The 13,303-nt window shown below is 36.8% G+C and overlaps 1 protein-coding gene across 6 annotated transcripts in view; it reads right to left on the reverse strand.

Annotated features, from left to right (window-relative positions):
* THOC2 (THO complex subunit 2) overlaps positions 1–13,303 on the reverse strand; it is a 122,611-nt gene that overhangs the window by 51,025 nt on the left and 58,283 nt on the right. For all 6 annotated transcript variants that reach the window (XR_001149201.3, XM_012745650.3, XM_012745648.3 and 3 more), the window contains 3 exons: positions 10,922–11,077; positions 9,706–9,878; positions 8,250–8,445 (listed from right to left, as the gene is read on the reverse strand). Coding sequence is in view for 5 of the 6 variants with exons in the window: in XM_012745650.3 (XP_012601104.1) it covers positions 8,250–8,445; positions 9,706–9,878; positions 10,922–11,077 (525 nt within the window). In the remaining variant the exon portion in view is untranslated. The remainder of the gene's footprint in view (positions 1–8,249; positions 8,446–9,705; positions 9,879–10,921; positions 11,078–13,303) is intronic.

Genomic DNA, 13,303 nt, shown 5'->3' on the forward strand with positions numbered 1-13,303 from the left:
TAGAAAGAAATTAATTGGCCAATTAAAAATATAGAAAAAATTAGCCAGGCATGGTGGTGCATGCCTGCAGTCCCAGCTAATCGGGAGGCTGAGATAGAAGGATTGCTTGAGCCCAGAAGTTTGAGGTTGCTGTGAGCTAGGCTGACACCACAGCACTCTAGCCTGGGCAACACAGTAAAACTTTGTCTCAAAAAAAAAAAAAAAAGAGAGAAAAGAAAAAGAAATCTTGAAAGAAGCTAGGGGTGAAGGGGAATATTTTACCTTTAGAGAAGCAAAGAATTTTAACAGACTTCTTGTCAGAAACCACATAAGCAAGAAGAGAGTGGAATGAAATACTGACCAACCTAGAATTCTGGACCTTGTGAAATTATCCTTCAAATGTGAAGGAGAAATAAAGACATTCTCAGACAGACAAAAATTGAGAGACTTCGTTGCCAGTAGACATGCCTTGTAAGAAATGCTAAAGTTCTTCAGAGGAAAAGAAAATGATAAAGGTTGAAACTTGAAAACTCTATATAAAGAAAGGAAGAGCACTGAAAAAGGAGTAAGTGAAGGTAAAATAAAAACTTCTAATTTTTCTTATTCTTTTTTCTTACATAAAAATTTATTTCAATAGACTTAGAGGGTACAAATGATTTTTTGTTACATAGATGAATTGTATGGTGGTGAAGCCTGAACTTTTAGTGCACCTATCACCTAAATAGTATACATTGAACCCAACAGGTAATTTTTCATCCTTGTTTTTCTTATTCTTAATTGACATAACAGGTAACAGTTTGTTCAAAATAATAATAGCAACAATGTATTTGATTATGTATGCCTCTGTGTGTGTGTGTAGACAGATAAGTAAAATGAATGGCATAATGATATAAAGGTCGGAATGAAAGAATTAGGACTATTCTGTCACATTACCCATGAAGCGCAATAATGTATTTGAAAGTGGACTTGGATTAATTGTAAATATATATTGAAAACTCTATGGCAACCAAAAAAAAAGTTAAAAAAGGAGAAAATGGAATCAAATAAAATGCTCAATTAGCGCAGTGGCTCGCACCTATAATCCCAGTGCTTTGGAAGGCTGAGGTGGAAAGAATGCTTGAGGCCAGGAGTTTGAGAACAGCCTAGGCAACATAGTGAGACCCTGCCTCTACAAAAATAATAGTAATAATAATAAATTTTTCAATGCTGTGTGTAGAAACTAAAAGGAAATAAAAAGAAAACAGTTCTAGGCCAGGCACGGCAGCTCACGCCTGTAATCTTAGCACTCCGGGAGGCGGGCGGATTGCTCAAGGTCAGGAGTTCAAAACCAGCCTGCGTAAGACCCCATCTCTACTATAAATAGAAAGAAATTAATTGGCCAACTAATATATATAGAAAAAAATTAGCTGGGCATGGTGACCCATGCCTGTAGTCCCAGCTACTCAGGAGGCTTAGGCAGTAGGATAGCTTGAGCCCAGGAGTTTGAGGTTGCTGTGAGCTAGGCTGACGCCACGGCACTCACTCTAGCCTGGGCAACAAAGCAAGACTGTGTCTCAAAAAAAAAAAAAAAAGAAAAGAAAAAGAAAACAGTTCTAAATTAGCCAGGCATGGTGGCATAAGCCTATGGTTCTAGCTACTCGGAAGGCTAGGGCAGGAGGATTGCTTAAGCCCAGGAGTTTGAGGTTAGAGTGAGCTATGATCATGCCACTGCACTCCAGCCTGGGCAGTAGAGTCAGAACCTGTCTCCTAAAAAAAAAAAAGTAAATGCACTAATAAAATCTTAAAAAAAAAAGAACAAGGACAAAAGATAGAAAACGATAAGAAATATAATAGATACTAATCAAAATATATCAATAATCACTTTAAACATCAACTGTTTAATTGTAATTAAAACAGATTGTCAGAATAGATGAAAAACTTATGTCCACACAAAAACCTATACATGGATGCCTATAGCAGCTTTATTCATGATTGCCAAAACATGGAAGCAACCAAGATGCCCTTCAGTAGGTGAATGGATAAATGATACAGCCAGACATGAGCCATCAAGCTATGAAAAGATATAGAGGAAACTTAAATGTATATTATTTTCCTACATGAAAGAAGCCAATCTGAAAAGGCTACATACTATATAATTCCAACTATATGACATTCTGGAAAAAGGAAAAATTATTCAGACTGTAAAAAGATCGGCGGCTGGGGGTACAGAGGGATGAACAGGCCAAGCACAGAGGATTTTCAGGGCAGCGAAAATATTCTGGTATAATAATATAATGGTGGCTGGGCGCAGCTGCTCACACCTGTAATCCTAGCACTCTGGGAGGCCAAGGCGGGAGGACTGCTTGAGCTCAGGAATTCGAGACCAACCTGAGCAAGACCCCGTCTCTACTAAAAATAAAAAAAATTATCCAGGCATCATGGCACACACTTGTAGTCCTAGTTATTTTGGGAGACTGAGGCAGGAGGATCACTTGAGCCCAGGAGTTTGAGGTTCCAGTGAGCTATGATGATGCCACTATACTCAGAGTGACAGAGCAAGACTCTGTCTCCAAAAAAAAAAAAAGAATGTGTAACAAGATTGAAGAGTACTCTCTCTATATATATTAAGCGCATGTCATCATACATTTGTCCAAACCCCTAGAATGTACAACACAGCAAACCTTAATGTAAACTATGTACTTTGGGTGATGACATGCCAACATAGGCTCATCATTTTTAACAAATGTATTACTCTGGTGGGGGCTGTTGATAAAGAGGGAGGCTATGCATATGTGGGCAAAAGGGGTATATAGGAAATATCTGTATCTTCCTCTCAATTTTGCTGTGAATCTAAAACTGCTCAAAAAAATAAAATCTAATTTTTAAAAGGGTGTAGGCTTTGCCAAAAACTTTTTTTTGTTGTTGTTGTTGAGACAGAGTCCCACTCTGTTGCCAGGCTAGAGTGCTGTGGCATCAGCCTAGCTCACAGCAACCTCAAACTCCTGGGCTCACGCAATCCTCCTGCCTCAGCATCCGAGTAGCTGGGACTACAGGCATGTGCCACCATGCCCGGCTAATATTTTCTATATATATTTTTAGTTGTTCAATTAATTTCTATTTTTAGTAGAGACGGGGGTCTCGCTCTTGCTCAGGCTGGTTTCAAACTACTGACCTTGAGCGATCCTCCTGCCTTGGCCTCTCAGAGTGCTAGGATTACAGGTGTAAGCCACTGCGCCTGGCCAAAAACATTTTAAGTATGTCAGGTGAGCACATTAGTGCTCTACAATTAAAGAAAATTTAATGATAGCAAAATATGTTCTTCATTTCAAACTATTCTTAGAGTCACCACCCTCCCTCTCTCCTTAAGCCTGAATCAAAGATCAAAATCGGTCTATACACTAGAACAACAATTCTCAAAGTTTGGTGTTTGGACCAGCAGCAGTATTTCCAAGAAACTTGTCAGATACACAGATTTTCAGGTGCCACTTCAGACCTACTGAATCAGAAACTCTGAGCATGGGGCCCAACAATCTGTGTTTTAAAAAGCCCTCCAGGTTATGATGATGCATGCTAAAGTTTCAGAATCACTGTACTAGAAAGTCCCAAAAAAGAAAAAAAAAATAGAAAGTTAGTCCTATACTACATACCTCAAATTTAAGAAATAATACACATAATTAGAGAAATAAATGATTACAAATAACTATTGGCTGGGAGAATATTCTGTTAAGTGATATCTGGTATAACTACATAGTCACTTTTGAAAAGTATGCATAATCTATATATACGAACAACTCCAAACTTTTAGATAAGATTTGTTAAAGAAATTTAACTGTAAATACAGTATTTGGAATTAAGGTCACATTCACCCTTTAGAAGCAATCTTATAAATCCTAGTTGAATTCCAAACTAGACAACAAAAGCCTTTTAAACCTATAAACACAACAAATGATTTGTCATAGTAAAAAATTTTATGGGCAAAAATGAACCAAAATTCTAGCTCAGATCATTGGAAAGATTCACTCTTCTACCACAACCCTAGTAATGAGAAAATACAGATTTCTTCTCACACTAGCCCCCAGTGGTCTATTTTGACATTTTTCTCTTCCCTTTTGCTCTTCTACCTCTGCAAGAATAAATTGGAGTTGGGGTAAGAACCATGCACAACTAGGACAGAATGGAGAAGGGGGTAGGAGTGACAGCTCTAGCAACTATTTATCTTGCATGTTTATGTATAGGACTTCCATTGGATGTTTGGTCTCCTGCTTACAAGTTTGATACTTACAAACTAAACACATTTCAATTAAAAACAACAGCATTAGGTGGGTAGAAATATGATGAGAATCAGGCTATTTACTTAGTCTCAAAGTATGTCCTCCACAAGATACATAGTAACTGTATAGTGGAGAAACCTGGCAGAGAAGACAATTAATAAAGTTAACATCACCAATAATGGAACAAACTGACTTCATGTGCCTCCTGATAAGATGCTGGGAAAACACAACCCTTTTGGTCTTTGAGCAGGCACTAGTTAATATGGTTCATCCTTTTCAGATAATAAGGATCAAGATAGTAAAACACTGTTATACTTCCATTTTACTTTTTTTTAATTTTTATTGATACAAATATTTGTACCTGTTACATGTACATGTACATGTGATATTTTGTTACAAGCAATCCCACTACTGGGTAGTTATTCATAGGAAAAGAAATAAGCACATCAAAGGGATACCTGCACTCCCATGTTTCCTGCAGAACTATTCACAAGAGCCAAGATATGGACTAAACCTAAGTGCCCATCAACAGACAAATGGATAAACAAATGTGGTATATATACACTAGGGAATACTATTTGGCTATTAAAAAAAAGAACGAGATTACATCATTTTGCTGCAACATGGATAAAACTGGACATTATGTTAAGTAAAATAATCCAGGCACAGAAAGACAAATATTGCATATTCTCACTCATATGTGGAAACTAAAAAAGTTGATCTCATGGAGGTAAAGAACAGAATGATAGATACCAGAGGCTGGGAAGGGTGGGGTGGGGGAGGCAGAGGTTGGTTAATGGGTACAAATACACAATTAAACAGAAGGAATAAGTTCTTACGTTCAATAGCAGGGTGACTACAGTTAACAACAATGTATGTTTCAAAATAACTAAAAGAGAGGACTTGAAATGTTCTCAACATATAGAAATGAAAAGTTTCCTTTTTATATGTTATATAATAAATGATATAGTAATAATTAACAACAAATTTATTTAGAGTACCTTTACACCATGTAAATTTGCAAACATTAAAAACAATGTATTAGGCCGGGCACGGTGGCTCACGCTTGTAATCCTAGCACTCTGGGAGGCCGAGGCGGGCGAATTGCTCAAGGTCAGGAGTTCAAAACCAGCCTGAGCGAGACCCCGTCTCTACTATAAAAATAGAAAGAAATTAATTGGCCAACTAATATATATATATATATATATATATATATATAAATTAGCCGGGCATAGTGGCTTGTGCCTGTAGTCCCAGCTACTCGGGAGGCTGAGGCAGGAGGATCACTTGAGCCCAGGAGTTTGAGGTTGCTGTGAGCTAGGCTGACGCTACGGCACTCACTCTAGCCTAGGCAAGAAAGCGAGACTCTGTCTCAAAAAAAAAAAAACCAAAAAAACAAAACAAAACAAAAAAAGCCATGTATTAGCCAAGTATTAAAAGTCAAGTCAAATATTTCAGGTGTCAAAGGATTAATATACAACTGTTAATTTTTCTATACAGTCACTATTATCTACAATTAAAATTAGATACATTCGCCAAACACTGGAAACACCTGCATTTGTGCTTATAACAATTTCTAGATGTTCTTTTGGTTGTCTTATTTTACAACTGAAAAGAAATCATGTATTCTTTTCAGCTTCAAGAACCTGGGCTGGGCAAAGATTTCTTAGAGCACAAAAAGCAAACTATAAAAGAGAAATACTGCTAAATTGGAATTAATCAAAATTTAAAATTTTTGCTTTCTAAAAGGCAATTTACAAAATGAGAAGGCAAACCAGACTAAAATAGAATTTCAAAATCATATATTCTCGCCTATAATCCTAGCACTCTGGGAGGCCAAGGCGGGCAGATCGCTCAAGGTCAGGAGTTCAAAACCAGCCTGAGCAAGAGTGAGACTCCGTCTCTACTAAAAATAGAAAGAAATTAATTGGCCAACTAAAAATATATAGAAAAAATTAGCTGGGCATGGTGGCGCATGCCTGTAGTCCCAGCTACTCAGGAGGCTGAGGCAGTAGGATTGCTTGAGCCCAGGAGTTGGAGGTTGCTGTGAGCTAGGTAGATGCCACAGCACTCTAGCCTGGGCAACAGAGTGAGACTCTAACTCAAAAAAAAAAAAATCATATATCTGATAAGGCCTTATATTCAAAATATATAAAGAATTCTTACATCTCAGTAATAAAAAGATAATCCAATTTAAAAATGAACAAGAGATATGAACAGACACTTCAGTAAAGATGACTATAAATGGCAAATAAAAATGATGTTCAACATCACTAGCCATCAGAGAAACAAAACTAAATGCACAATGAGATACCACTACATACCCACTAGAATGACTAAAAGCAATTGGAAGTCTCATACAATTTCTCCCTGGAATGCAAAATGGTAGACACTTTGGAACATTTTGGCAATCTTCTAAAGGTAAACATACACACTTACTCATGTGACCCAATAATCCCACTCCTGAGGACATAAAAAAACACATGCCCCCTAAAAGGCTTATACAAGAATATTCAAAGCATCTTTATTTATAATAGCCCTAAAGTAGAAACAACCCAAATGCCAACTGGTAGATGGATAAACAAACTCTAGTATGTCTATATAATAAAATATTACTCAGCAATAAAAAAAAAACCCTACTGACACACACAACTTAGATGAATCACAATAGCTTAAGTAGAAGAAACTGGATAGAAAAGAGTATATAGTATATAATTTCATTTATATGAAGTTCTAGAAAAAGCAAAACTAGAGTGACAGAAAGCCTATCAGAGGTTGCCAGGAACTAGCAAAGGAGGAAGGGAAATGACTGCAACAGGGCAAAAGGAAACTTTCTGACGTGGATGAAAATATTCTATATCATGATTGTGGTGGTGGACATAACTATACACATTTTCAAAACTAATCAAATTATACACGTAAAATTGTAGATGTTTACTGTATGTAAATGATACCTCAAAGCTGGTTTTAAGAACAAAAAAGTAGCATAGATGGTTGTGCATAGTGCAGTGACTAGAATGGAATATGAGGGAGATCATAGATTCCTGGTGCTGTTCTGTTTCTTGATTTTGGTGGTCGATATATGAGTGTTTAGTTTGAGAAAAATCATTGAGCTACATTTTTCTGTAAATGTGTTTTATTTCAATAAAAAACTCACTTAAAAAATAAAAGAATCAGTCCTCAACAGCCTGAAGTTGAAGAGACTTTACACAAATAACATTAAAGATTCAAAACTATAGCCAAGAAAATGAGTAGAAGACAAATAAAGGAAAAGAATACTAAGTAACCACTAATTTTAAGGGAATTCAAAAAGCAGCTACTTTTCCAAAGCTTATTCTCCTGTGTGGAGGACTTGACTAATAATGTAGGCTAGATTTGGGTTATATATACAGTCATGCACTGCATAACGATGTTTTGGTCAAACACAGACTGCATATATGACAGTGGTTCCTTAAGATTATAATGGTAGTGAAAAATTCCTATCAACTAGTGACATAAACATTATAGTGCAATGCATTACCTTTTCTATGTTTAGATATGTTCAGATATACAAATACTTAGCATTGTGTTACAATTGCCTACAGTATTCAGTACAGTAACATGCTGTACAGGTTTGTAGCCGAGAAGCAATAGGCTATATACCATTATAGCCTAGGTATATAGTAGACTATACCACTTAGGTCTGTATAATTATATTGTATGATGATCACACAACAAAGTTGCCTAAAGACACATTTCTCACTTGTCATTAAGCAACGAGAGAGAGAGAGAGAGAGAGAGAGAGAGAGAGAGAGAGAGAGAGAGAGAGAGAGAGAGAGAGAGAGAGAGAATGAATATGAATGTGTATATGTATCCATGGTTAGAACACAATGGATTTTCCACAAACCTCACTCGGCATAACCTTTTCTTAAATTACGTTCATATTTATGTTTCTAGAGATACTGATAGATAACACAAGTATACTCAGAACATTTTCATTTCAAAAGTTAGTTTTCTGCTAGGAAGGAAAGTCTTACTAACCTCCTTCATAAATGACTTGCCTATGCGCACCACTTTTGCAAATAAAATGGGATCGTGAGAAAGGTGAGGACCAAGGTAACAGAACATATTGAACACATCTCTCCTCAAATCTTCAAAGCTCTCTGCTTGTTTGGGAGCTCGCTTGTTTTGTAAAGCATTAACAGGTGAGCCTTTAGCACCTTTAGGAACGCCAACTCTATAAAAAGAAGTAAAATTTATAAATACACTACACAATACCTATAATTTTAAATTAACACAGTCATCTTAACAAGTTAAGTTAAACTTTTCTTGCTCATATTTGCTTTCTATATTTTATTCTTGCCTAATTGTATTAAATCAGATAAATCTCGATTGTTAGAAAAACACAAAAACGATATTCATTAGAAAAAAAATCAGCTCAGAGGAAATTGTTCCAAATTTATCTGCTTAAGAAAAAGAAATCACAGAAGTGCAGATTTCAAGTAACATTAAACACACATTATATGTGTTTGTTTTTAAACTTGGCCAGCATCAGGAATATAGATATGGGGATGGGGAACAAGGGATGGAGACACTGGCAGAGACACTGGCAGATGAAACAGAAAAACATGGACGTAACAACACTGATTCCAGTCAATCAACATTTCTCAATCTGGTTTCCACTACTTGACTGAACATGAGGAGGTGGTGGTAGGGATGGTAAACCACATAATGAAAGAGGGTTTAACACTAAAAAGGACAGCATGCCCAGAGTTCTCATCTGCTGAGCAGGTGTCCCACTGTGGAGTCACAGGGGTCACTCTCTGTGAAGAAGCCTTCGTGGTCCACAGCCCAGGTGGCACTGAAGGCATCAGCCAGTAGCTATGCACAAGTCACAAGGCGGGGGCTTTTGAGGCAGGCTCTGATCTGTGGGGCTGAAGCCAGAGCTGCTGCCAATACTGTTCCTAGGTATCCTATAAGTAGGCTGAGGGCTAGAGGACTGGTTGACACAGTAACTAGGGATGATGAAAGAGGCTGCACTAGTAATTTCCAGAACAGCAGCCTTATATGCCAGGAGAGATAAGGCAAGCAGAAAAGTAAAGTCCTCACTCAGAGCCACTCAACTCAGGATAAAGAAAAATTGCTCCAAGTAAAAACCTCAAGAATTCTCTGTCCCCCAAGAGAGGAGAAAAAGTCAAACATAGAAAAAATGGAGTTTTCATTCTCCATGGAGCCAATCCAAACCAGAAGTCTAACCTATAGTTTTAAGACTAAACTGTAGCACGTGTCCTAGAACACCCAGTCTAGATGTTAGAAGACAAGTCACTGATTAATATATATCAGACAGATACACTCTGTGAATTGTTCTTTTATTTTGATAAAACATACTGAAATATATGCTTGGTTTGAAGAGACAAGATAAATATACATACAGATTTTTGTTTGTAGTCCTAAACTATTTCTACCTGAATGATTAGTAAAGTATATAATAACATACCTTCGGTAGAGAGGCTCAATAGTTATGTGAATGAGCTTGCAAATAGCAAGGGCTATTAGCTTATGTGAAGCTGCATAGTATGGAGGCATCTGATCCATAATGTTCTGTGCATGCTGCCAATCACCTATCTTTAACAAGGCTTCCAACAAACCAAGTTTTTGGTTGTCCGGTGGCTAAAAATGAATAGTCACAGCAAAGATATTTAGGGTACAGGCATCAAGAAATCATAATACTTTTTCACTTAAAAATTGAGCTAAGCAACACAATAACATACAGCAAAAATAGCTGCCATTCATGGGAAACTGAATAGTACTTTCCTGAGAGTACAATCAAGAATTTTGGCTACTGAAAAAAACAACAGGATTTGCTTTTTCACTTAGCAGAGACAGTCATTACAGTGTATGGACTTGGAATTAAGTTCTACTTAATGTTATACTGTGCCACAGGAAACCAGAATTGATCATCTTTGAGACTCCCTTTAGGATCTGAGGGACATTAAAACATAGAGCACAAATAAAGTCACCATATTTTATGATTTTACTTAGAATACAATTTGAAATTTATGTAAGAAAAAGATACGGCAGCTTCTCTTGAGAAAGTGTCATTCAGATTAAAAACAACAATGTTGCAAATGAGTATTCCAAAAATCAGGTTTCAGCATAATCAAAATTAAGAAACTGTGCTTCCATAAGCTGATTAACTATTACTGTGTTTCCCTGAAAATAAGACAGGGTCTTATATTTATTTTTCCTCAAGAAGATACCCTAGGGTTTATTTTCAGGGAATGTGTTATTTTTTTTAAGTATGGTAAAACAATCTACATTTATTCAAATATAGTTAAGTTGTCTTCTTCTGGAACATCCTAACTCTCCAAACCCCAAATTCTATCCTGAATTTCTTGCGACTTTATTTGCTTTAGAACCACTGGCCCCAGTCTCTCATGTCGAGCAATAGAGCTCTCACGGGGCAGATGAAAAGGGCTGCTCGTCTTTACTGCTCTGTGAGGAAATGGATGGGTTGTGCAGATATGCTGCGTAGCCACACCCATCACTAGGTCTTATTTTGGAGGTAGGGCTTATATTGCGCAAATGCTTAGAAATCCTGCTAGGGCTTATTTTATGGGTAGGTCTTATTTTCGGGGAAACACGGTAGAAGTTAAATTTCATAATTCTAAATCCAGAAGACAATGTTAATATTATTAGAATGAATTACATACCTTCTCTACTTTCTCCTCCTCTTTTTCCTTTTCTTTTTCTCGTTCATCCATTTTTTCAGAAGATAACACAACCATTGTAAGTTTTCTAACAATTTGCTTAGCTTCCACAATTTCTCGTTTGTGTTCATCCATAATGCAATTATCAGCTGGAAGAAGCTAAAAATGGTTCATTAAAATTTCATAAAGCAGCTATACCAACTACTTGCTATATAATAATATAAAAAGCAAATACTATCCTCAATTTATAAAACTATAAATAAGAAGTCTAACCTTTCTCTCAGTTATTATAATTCGACAGGGTTAAGTACCTGACTTTTATATATCTTTTAAAATCAGGTAGCAGTTTCATGTCTGACAGAGGTTCTAAAGTAATATAATAGCATAATGGTGATGTTTACCATTGAATTTGTTAGTTTACCCAAGAAAATATGCAACTGTTCCATTAAAAATATTTCCCCATTAAAGGCCAAACTCCAAATTGGGAGTTGGATCCAAATTGGGAAAGGTAAGCTATTAAATTACATAGTAAATTTGAATCTTCTAAATGAAAAATTTAAAGTAGAAAAATTATTAGTGGCCGGGCGTGGTGGCTAATTGCCTGTAATCCTAGCATTCTGGGAAGCCGATGAAAGAAGATTGCTTAAGCTGAGGAGTTCGAGACCAGCCTGAGAAAGAGCAAGACACCATCTCTACTAAAAACAGAACAAAAATTAAGCCAGGCGTGGTGGTGCGTGCCAGTAGTCCCAGCTACTCAGGAAGCTGAGGCAAGAGAATAGCTTGAGCCCAGGAGTTTGCAGTTGCTGTCAGCTGGGCTGATGCTCTAGCCCAGGCAACAGAGAAAGACTCTGTCTCAAAGAAAAAAAAAAAAGAAAAATTATTAGAACTTGACATCTCACATTTTCTATGTGCCTATTTGACTTAAGTCACAAACTAGTTTCTAGTTTATTGCAAAAGAGAAAGTAACATGTGCATAGTCAACCCTCCATTATGAAAAAGGCTCAAGTATCTCAAGTATAGCCGCTTTGTATGAGTGGAAGATGATTAATGTAGACATTTCATAAAATAACCCAACACAAAGAACAATACAGCTAACAAACCATTACTTAGTAGTTTCTGCTAGGTACTATAATGAGCTATAAAAAGAAGTGTTCCTGCCCCCTAGAAATGTATAATGTATTTCAGTAGCTAAGTTTGATGCAAAGTAATCAATAAATAAAGAAAATACAGTGAAATATTAAATATTACAGACTTCATCCCATTCAGTCAAAAAAAGAGGGAGAGAGAGAAGTCACTATGGACTGTTCAGGAGGTAAGCAAGACTTTTTCTCATTCTGTATGATCTCCCTGGCAATCAAACATATTTTTTCTGGCATAGGTCCTCATCCTATATCTAGAGTACTACAACTGCCTCCAATGGGCAAACTGTATGTTTTTTTTCTTATAGTTCTCTCAATTTCTAATTCTATATATTTTGAAAATATGTTATTAGGTGCATGTAAACTTAGAACTGTTTTATCTTCCTAGTGAACACAACCTTATTGTTATGACCATCTTTATCTCTTTGCCAAAAAGTCTAACTTGTCTAACAATAATAATTTCCCTACAATATTTTCCCTACCCCTTTTACTTTCAGCATTTTTTTTTGAGACAAGAGTCTCACTCTGTTGCCCCAGCTAAAGTGTGCAGTGACATAATCATAGCTCACTGCAACCTCAAACTCCTGGGTTCAAGCAATCCTCTTGCCTCAGCCTCTCAAGTAGCTGGGAGTACAGGCAGGAGCCACCATGCCCAGTTAATTTTTCTATTTTTTGTAGAGACTGGGTCTCACTCTTGCTCAGGCTAGTCTCAAACCCCTGAGCTGCAGCTATCCTCTCACCTCTGCCTCCCAGAGTGCTAGGATTACAGGCTTGAGCCACCACACCTGGCCTCAGCATTTCTTTAACCTTAAGTTTTAGCTGTGTCTCATATAAAAAATAAACTGGTTTGTAATCCCATCTAACAATGTGTCATCTTAACAGAAGCACTTAGTCTGCTTGCATTTATTATTAAACTCGAACATATCAGTAATAAATCTATCATTTTTATACTTTCCATTTGTTATGCCAGTCAACATTTCCATGTAAACTCCTAAATATGCCTTGAAATTCTCCCTTTTCTGATGAATTTTCCAGACTCTCAGTTTGTATACATTGCTTCTCTTCTTTAAATACGAAATAGCTCTCTACTCCCAAGAGAAAACTCAAGACTCCTTACTATGTCACTTAAGCCCTTCACAGTTTAGCCCAAATCTATTCCATCCTCAATCCCCTTATGTACCACCCTAGGCTCCAACCACTCTGAACTTCCTGATGTTAACCATCAGGGGATAATAAAGCCCTTTCA

This window comes from Microcebus murinus, chromosome X (genome assembly GCF_040939455.1).
Source record: "Microcebus murinus isolate Inina chromosome X, M.murinus_Inina_mat1.0, whole genome shotgun sequence".
In the NCBI taxonomy this organism is placed as follows: Eukaryota; Metazoa; Chordata; class Mammalia; order Primates; family Cheirogaleidae; genus Microcebus; species Microcebus murinus.